General features: G+C 39.3%; 1 protein-coding gene and 1 long non-coding RNA gene across 2 annotated transcripts in view; both read left to right on the top strand.

The window, feature by feature from the left end:
- The window catches only part of LOC107837039 (uncharacterized), a 16,666-nt gene that overhangs the window by 3,454 nt on the left and 5,225 nt on the right, over positions 1-7,987 (top strand). The window contains exon 2 of the long non-coding RNA XR_001663015.1: positions 5,030-5,037. This is a non-coding gene — a long non-coding RNA (uncharacterized LOC107837039). The remainder of the gene's footprint in view (positions 1-5,029; positions 5,038-7,987) is intronic.
- Positions 7-1,093, top strand: LOC107837037 (uncharacterized protein DDB_G0290301-like). Its single transcript, XM_016675140.1, has 2 exons — positions 7-832; positions 905-1,093. Exons 1-2 carry the CDS (start codon positions 351-353, stop codon positions 1,071-1,073), a joined length of 651 nt encoding a protein of 216 aa, XP_016530626.1. The 5' UTR covers positions 7-350; the 3' UTR covers positions 1,074-1,093.

The following is a 7,987-nucleotide window of genomic DNA, read 5'->3' as shown; positions in this document are numbered from 1 at the left end:
CTCCATCTGCTGACTTCAAGATCACCCCCTTAGTGGAAGAGACAAACCAACACGTTAGAGAGCTGACAAAGCAGGTTGACGATCTTAAAACAGAACTGCAGAGTACGATTTTTGAACTCCAAGAGGAAAGAGACAGAAGGGTTGCATATCAGGCTGAAGTCACATCACAGCAGGAGGAGATTCAAAAGCTGCAAAAACTGTTGGAAAAAGAACGTCACCTGCAAGCTAAACGTGAACAGGTTACTTGCTCTTCTAAAGCTACAACCGACAAGACCGTTCTTCGACAGCTGGAGCACTTCAAGTGGGAGGCTGAAAAATATGCCTCCCGCAATAAAGGTCTCATAGAAGTAATGGTTGAAGAATATAGAGTGAGACTTAAATACGAGGAGCAGCTCAAAAGTCTCTCTGAGCAAGTTTCCAAATTCAAAGAGCAGGAGGAAACTGTGAAATCTCTGCAGGGTCAGGTTGCGGACCTGAAGGAGAAGTTGAAACTTGCTCTGGAAAACAACCATCCGAGAGTCTGCCCCCAACCAGAGGTCCCCCTGCAAACTGAAGGCTCCATACCAACAAAGGAGACCACGCAAAGGCAGACTTTGAATCAACAAGGGGTCTCCATGCATAGCCTGGCTCAGCCTTTGCGACGACCCACATCCAGGTTGCAAACAGAAGGATCCCTGCCAACAGAGGAGACCAAGGAAAGACAGACCTTCAATCAACCAGGGAGGTCCGAGGAAAGACAGACCTTCAATCAATCAGGGAGGTCTGAGGAAAGATGGACCTCCAATCAACCAGGGAGGTCCGAGGAAAGACGGACCTCCAATCAACCAGGGAGGTCCGAGGAAAGACGGACCTCCAATCAACTAGGGAGGTCCGAAGAAAGATGGACCTCAAATCAACCAAGGAGGTCCGAGGAAATATGGACCTCCAATCTACCAGGGAGGTCCGAGGAAAGACAAACATCCATGCGACCAAACTCCACTGGTTGCATGGAGGGCCTTCATGCTGGCGTTGGCATGAAGACCAATCTATGCCCGGCTCGGCCTTTACACCGACCTACACCCAGGTGGCACTAACCTGGGTCACTATCCAAACCCAGGTTTTGCCAACACTGGCCATTATAAAAATTCAACGCTTTACACAAATTGAGGAAATCAAAACAGACAGGCAAATAAAATTCCTCACTCCAAAATCAATGGAGAAAACACAGCATCAATTTCAGCTGTCCAGAAACAACCAATCAGAACCAAATGTGCTAAATGTGTCTCAGCACATTCAACATATTAGAAACCAGTCTTTGTCCAAAAGTTTGCAATTTGGTTTGATTGGTTTCTAATGCGTTGAATGTGTCTCAGCACATTCAATACATTAGTCTACTGGTATGCTGCAGCTATGCAATTGGCAGAAAAACAACCTAACATTATATAATTATTTATAGAATGATTTAGAAAACAAAATTCTGTACAGGCTTGTCAAAACTATTTCGACCCATATTAGAACTTTGCATTCATTTCCCTTCATTTTAGTAGCTGCGATTTTGCCTAACCCAGACATTTTCCCCAACTCTAACATTAACTAAAACTTAATTCACAATGAATCCATCATATTAGGACCAGGCCTTGGTCCTAATATGATGGACCTGATATGACACTGTACATATAATGGTGAGTTCACACCAAACGCGTTTTGACCGTCAGGCGCATCTGGTTAACATTCAAAGTATATGTGGAGGCACGTCGAGGGCCGTTATGGCGCGTTTCAAGAGTCTAGCACGGCGTTGGAGGCTCCACATAAGACTTTGAATGTAAACCAGACTCGCCTGACGCTCAAAACGTATTTGGTGTGAATGCACCATTAGAATATTCAGTTCCTATGGTAACAATGTCATCAGCAGTGATGACATCACTCTTTGATACATCAAAGGAATCTCTCTCAACTGTAGCACAGTTTTTTTCAGACCTGTTCTGAAAAACAGGTCTGAAACTTATAAGTTTCATAACTTATAAGTTATGAAACTTCTCCAGGAGCTGTTAAAATTATTTGAAGGCACAGTATCAGCCCAGTACAGGTTCACATTCTCAGGTGAGAGAGACTCACCTGGTATAAAGTTAATTTTTCAGTACTGGAATTAATTTATTAATTTAATCAAAGTATTTATCCTACTACATCTGGTGCAACGCCATCATTCACTCAGTCAGATATTGTCACCTTCTTAAATTAATGGCCAAGTCATTTATTTTCGCCTAAATAAATCATCTTTAGCAACAATTAAAGATGATTTAATTGTTGCTGATTTAATTATAATCACCTTTTGGTGATTATCATTGTGATCATATAATTATGATCATACCCAAATCATATTTGGGTATGATTTTTTATTTATTTATTTTTTTGCCAAAAATTACTTGATCCATTACTTTAGCATATGGAAGTGATTGTGATGTTGTGTTGCTTTGGGACCCAGACTACGACCCTGTAATTGATGGGATCATGATTAGTTCCACTGGTTTGGTAAATAGGCTATTTTTTCCTTGTATGACATGCGTTCCAAAACTCTGTTGGAAATATATGAGTTAAACATCAGCCAAAGAACAACATCATCATGAAAATGGTGAGGTTCTGAATGACTGAGCTTTTTTGGGGGGTTGTTGACTGTAGCTTGAAATAACTCATGATGCATGTCTTGTAAATATGTTGAAATGTTGCACTTTGTGCTCAGGCGTGTCAGTCAGTGACAGTGTACAAACGGACTCATTCACGAAGAATAACAGTGAGCAATGGGAAGCGGAAGTGTGTTAGCAAAACGTGACAGCAGAGAATTACGTGTCATTAGTGCTTCACTGAAGAACAGCAGACAGCCAATAGCATGGATCCTCTCTGACTTCAGGTCACCAGGGGAGCAGTGTGGGTGGAAGACATCCTGCGGAGGAGCCTTTAGCTTTGGAAGGTGTTTTGGTAATGTTTCCATGTGTGAGCGTGGAGTGGGGAAAGGGAATGCCCTCTGACATCTCAACACACATGTTCTGCATTACCTTTCTGAATCCTTTGGCAGCTGTTTACCCCTAGGAGCAAGTTATTCTAGCTGTACCTGGGGTTCTTCCTCTGCTCTCACACACACGACACTTCAGCTCAGCTCAGCTCAGCTCAGCATCCCTGATGTGAAGCAGTCCGGGACCAGCGGGGCCTCCGTTCTGTTGCTGGGCTAACTTACAACGCCACTGGGAACCTGGAAAGATCATTTGTTCCTGCTAGACCCCAGGTCAAGCAATATGAACTTTTAGTGCAGTCTTTTCACTCTATGCTAATTGTGAAGTTATCCGACTAATATTTTTTTTCCAGAACATCTATCTAGATGACCGAAACCGCTCAGAGAAAATGAGTTTTTTCCCTAAATCAAAAGCATCAGGTGATTTCCTGTGCTTTTCACACAGGTTCTCATTACGCAGATATCCTTGACTCATTCCTATTTTCTCCCATTTTATCTCAGTCCAGGGCATAACGAGGGAGAAGCACAAACAAAGAGATACTTAACAGTTAAAAGACCTGCTTGTCTCCCACTCATGAGTGTGCTGTGACTCCCTGAGTGGGGCGTTCACAAAGATCAGCGCAAACTGACCACTGGAACTCAAGGGAGTCGCATGGAGCTCCTGCTCCATGCGACTCCCTTGAAATTCTTCAAAGGAAGATGGAATTGCATTGATAGCTTTGTGTGGGTGTAAGAAGCAACGACCGGCGTTTGTTACCGTCCCCCTCGTAATTACAGTCCCTCTGGCCTCCATGGTGTAGGCATGTGCAAGTAGGCTTATGTGGATGCTATTGGCGAGGACCCATTTGTGTAGGGGGTCTTAAATACACAGACCACTGTTGCTACAATACGTCTTTAGAGCGTAAGTGGAACCATTTGTATGCACATAAATATGTGGTTGTTGACTGGTGTTTTTACACAAAACACGAGCAAAACTTTCTGGTTTTCTAAACCTGTGAAGCTCTTTATATTTTGTCACAATACAACGTTACGTTTTAATCGTGCTTTTATGTGACAAGCCAACACAAAACAGGACATAGTCTAATTGGGAAGTGGGTGAAATTTGTTTTACAATCAAAAATCTGAAAAATGCTGCATGGTTTAGTATTAATCTAATCCATTACAACAGATTGCCTTCAGACATCACATACTTAGTAATATGTGATGTCATTACTGCTGGTGGCTAAGCTGACTGAACATTAACTTCCCCCTAAAAGCAGCAAAGTGCAATAAACACATTGTAGAAGTACAGTAATAAAATGTTGTTAGCTTTTGTACTATAAAACAGAGGAGCAGAAATAAAACTAGCACAGCTGCAACTGACTCTGAGCCTTTTGATCATGTTTACCTGGTGTAATTCTGTGTCAGTATTATCTACTAGCTAGCTGGCTGCTGCCAAGGCAGCAGAAAGCAACCATGTGGAAGTACAAATAAAATGTCTCGTACTGAGAAGGATGAACAGACATACACAGAAAAAAACCTCACAGAATGCATTGCTCCTGTTTTTAGACTACTTAGTGTTTGCAGTGTAGCACAGCAAGCTCCTACAGGAAGGCAGAACTTTACTCTAGAAATATAATTTTAGCTTTAAAAGTGGGATTACTTGTGTTCCATTTATGAATATTCTGTGTTGCTAATCAATTTTTGCAGTAGACATATTCAGTTAAGTGTGTCAGCTAGATATAAAAACTGAAGTAACATACATCTGGAACAACTAATGTGACATTGGCTTTAGTACCATTAAATAAGAGAACTAGAACTAAAAGCTGAAGCAGATTCTTAATCTACTGTTCCTGTTTATGTACATTCTAGTGCTAGCATTTCAGTTTAGCTAGCTACAACAGGAAGCTTGAAAAGTTGTTTTTAAAACTTCTCTAAGCTTTAGAAGTTATTTATGATAGATTTCTCTATATATTTTTTCTATATGGCAAAAATGTTTAGTAAAACCAGCATTAGGGGGTTTCTCTTTGCTAACATTGCAGCCTAGCTAGTTGCTCCTATATGAAGATAGAAAAGTACATTTTAAAAGACCTCTGAGTTTAAAAAGTTATCTATGATCAGTTTGGAGATTTGTTTTATGATTTGTTTTGTGTTAAGTGTGTTCAGATGTTTGTAACTTTATTGTTAAAATATTTTATTGATGTTGGTGATGTCAATATTTGACTGCAAAACGATGCTGCCCTATTATCGGAAAAATAACTACTTTCAGTTTCATCAATTGATATTTTAGTTTTTTGCTTAGGAGAGTTCTAACAGGGTGAATCACATATCTCTAAAATCACAAGTTAATTGCCAAACATTAATGTTTTTTCATCCAAAAAAAAGGAAAACATTATCTGTAAAGAAAACTCTCTTCATCTTAATAAAGCGTACTCTGAGTAAGCCGTTGTTACAGGCTGCCACAGATTTTTGCTTATGTCATTGATTAGGGTCATTGTGGTTTTTTGGCCCAAATGGGCTCCCTTAATCACACTGATGACTCTGAGGAAGGTTTGATGAGTTTAAAACCTGAGGAAAATTGCTCTCACTGAGAGAAAATAGCATAATTTATTATGTACAGAAGAAAGGAGAAAATACTTGACGGTGAAACTCAGCCGGTAATTGCGGGTTGTTTTCTGTACAAAGCTTTGAGCTTTTTGTCCGGTGTTGGAACAAAGCCAGCTGTTCCACTTTTACACACTGCATTAGAAAAGCACAAAACGTGACCCTGAATGAGCTCATGTTTCTGCGTAGCAGAGGACTGAATGGTAGACTTAAACTTATTAGCTTTTTGCATATGTAGACTTCTCTCTGGAAATACTGATAAATATCTGCAAATACATATATGTTGAGAATTATGTACATTAATTTTCAAATTGGATACAGAAGGAAACATGCACCTTGACTCTCTCACTTAGTCCTGAAGTTATACGGCAACTTTTTATCAGTTTAACTTTTACAACATAAAACAATCTGGAGGATTTGTGGTCCATTATTGGCCAACATAAAGACAGAATTATAACACTTATGAAGCCAGGATTAATAGAGCACACTGAACTTCAAATAAAAGGGGTTCTTTATTCTCCAAAAGAAAAATTTTCTCTGAATTGCAAGAATGAAAAATATAAAGTTCAAGATATAGAGCTAAAGTTCTTCTGTTGTGTGAATGGTCCGCATACTAGTATCTATCAGGTTCCTATAGCAACGGCTTCTGCAAAAATGGCGCATTAGCAGCACTGTTAACACTCAGAGACGAGCAATGCGTAGAAAAATGATTTATGCATTTAATGGCATCTTTTGATGCACATGAAATAAAACTGATTCAGGTGTCCTTTGAAGATTCTCAAATACAATTGATTTTGTTTTCAACAACATTGATTCAAAAGAAAGTCAGATTTCCTGTTGACAGAAAAAAATCTGTTGAAAGATTAAATTCAAGAATCTGTCAGTTGAGTTTATAATCTATTCTGATTTATGGATTTAATGGTGTTGGATCTTTTACATCCACTGCAATGTTTAGATGTGGCACCACCTACTGGCCACACTGTGTTATTACAAACAAAAACTCAAAACGAACTCACTTTTCTGAATTGTTTTCCGTCTTTGCAGAGCACACGGTTTGTGAATAAAAAAGCTTTTTTTAAATATATACATACAGTCCCAATTGAGAAGCCCCAACTTTTAAAGCCAACTTTAATAATAAACCGAACTTAATGCACTATTTAACTGGCATAATTTGGAATGTATGTGATTGAACTGCATTTACCCGTTTATAAAATCCTTTGAGGTGAGATTTACTGTGATTTGGCGCTATATAAATAAGCTGATTAGAATTTTTTTTGACAAATTAAATTAAGTTGAAATTTTCTAAATTAAAACTAATCTAATGAGGCATCAGATTTAGGCCACTGACTGAAGAAGGGAGACTATTTTCAACACTGTGGCACAATGTATAACATCTCTACTTGTTCTGGACTGTATCTATAAATCAGACATTGATTTTTTTTATATATGAAGCTGAAAAACACCAGAGATGAAGTATTTCTACTCTTGTGAACAATTCTTAGCTATCCAGAAAAATCTGCTCAACCACATCTTGTTACTCCACTAAATCATAAAACGCGCAAGTCTGTCATTTTTATTGGGAAATATTCAGCATCAGGATTCTCTCACTGAATGCACATGAAGACAGAACCTGTCACCCGTAGGGAGTAAGTCACTTTTTTATTCAGATTGTACATCAAAGCATCTGTGGGCCGTTTCCCCAAAGCAACACACAACCATGACAAATGCAACTGCTCCACCAGACTTGGTCAACGCAATGAACAGCTAAAACGGTTCATTTTGTTTCTTTAATCCAGGACCATTTATTTATTTCCCATCACTAAGAGTGAGGAGTCTTCGTTTCTCCACTAGGGAGCAGCAAAGAGTCCTTCTTCTTCTACTGTAGTCTGATGGACTTAAGAGTTGAATGACATGACCGATACTACATAAACATAAAAAAGGAACAGCTGTATATTATATTCTATACACACTAACTGAAAGGGTGAGAAAATAAATGGAAAACATTTGAAACTAGTGAGAAAGATGAATCATTAGAACACAGAGTCCTTCCAGGAACCTGAATTAGAACTTTTAAAAGCTAAAGCCACTGTAATAAACTCTGTACAGCCGTGTTATCATTTCTGTGCCGTCACATATGAACTTACCTGGGTGTACTATAATTTACACGCGAGTAAATTTACAGAATAAATCAGAAGGATTGCATAATACAGTCATTTGAAGGCTACCAACCAGACCAGCTGACTGATGAGCTTGAGGCTTTCAGGAGTCACTATAAAACATCGTTGCGTGTTGGCAGTGAGACGAGGTGGATGTGAGGACCTGCAACAGGAATCCTGCAGGTACATCCACCCGGATGACAGGAAGGCTGCAGGAGACGGCGACGGGTTTGGAATTTTCTTTTCTATTCAGTGTCTTGCAATA

This window comes from Poecilia formosa, unplaced genomic scaffold, assembly GCF_000485575.1.
Source record: "Poecilia formosa unplaced genomic scaffold, Poecilia_formosa-5.1.2 Scaffold4, whole genome shotgun sequence".
Lineage (NCBI taxonomy): Eukaryota > Metazoa > Chordata > Actinopteri > Cyprinodontiformes > Poeciliidae > Poecilia > Poecilia formosa.
This window is presented reverse-complemented; position numbering and strand designations above follow the sequence as displayed.